Here is a 614-nt window from a genome sequence, read left to right as displayed (position 1 = left end):
CTGGGGTGCAGGAGGGGTCACGCGCCCCGGGGCAGATGCCGGAGGGGGGCAGGTGGGGCCGGGGCACGGGCAGCCTCCCGCTTTTCGGGAGCTGCAGGCAGAGAGTGGGCAGCAAGCGGGTAGCATACCCGGGTCTGGGGGGCAGCTTTGGCCCCAGGGATAGGGGGGGGGGCCACACTCACCTGCCCAGCTGGAGGGGGTCCCCCCAGTGCCTACAGTTTGGCTTGTCATTGGCCCTACACTTTTGGGGGGCCCACACTGCCCTCCTGCCCCCATTGCCACCCTCCTGTGCCCACGGGCCCAGCCTCAGCTCCTTTGGTGGGGCAGGGTGCGGCCGCATCCCCATCACCTCTTTGGGGAGCAGAGTGTGCCCGCGCCCCCATCTCTGTCCCTGTTAGGGGGCAGGGGTGCCCGGGTCCGCACCTCTGTCCCAGTTAGGGGCAGGAGGCGCCCGTGTCCCCATGCCCATTTAGAGGTCAGGGGGTGCCCACATCCCCATATCCATTGGGGGACAGGGGGTGCCCATGCCCTTGTCTCTCTCCTCCTTAGGGGGTGCCTACACCCCCCTCTCTGTCCCCATTAGGTGCAGGAGGTGCCCGTGTCCCCAACGCCAT

At 68.6% G+C, this 614-nt stretch overlaps 1 protein-coding gene across 1 annotated transcript in view; it reads right to left on the bottom strand.

The window, feature by feature from the left end:
- The window catches only part of PRSS56 (protease, serine 56), a 7,979-nt gene extending 7,516 nt beyond the window's left edge, over positions 1 to 463 (bottom strand). The window contains exon 1 of the mRNA XM_019472873.1: positions 424 to 463. Coding sequence (XP_019328418.1) covers positions 424 to 463 — 40 coding nt within the window. The remainder of the gene's footprint in view (positions 1 to 423) is intronic.
- Between the last annotated feature and the right edge of the window lie 151 nt (positions 464 to 614).

The sequence above is a fragment of the Aptenodytes forsteri genome, unplaced genomic scaffold (genome assembly GCF_000699145.1).
Source record: "Aptenodytes forsteri isolate BGI_AS27 unplaced genomic scaffold, ASM69914v1 Scaffold404, whole genome shotgun sequence".
NCBI classification, from domain to species: Eukaryota; Metazoa; Chordata; class Aves; order Sphenisciformes; family Spheniscidae; genus Aptenodytes; species Aptenodytes forsteri.
Note: the sequence above shows the minus strand (reverse complement) of the source record. Positions and strands in the feature narration are given on the sequence as shown.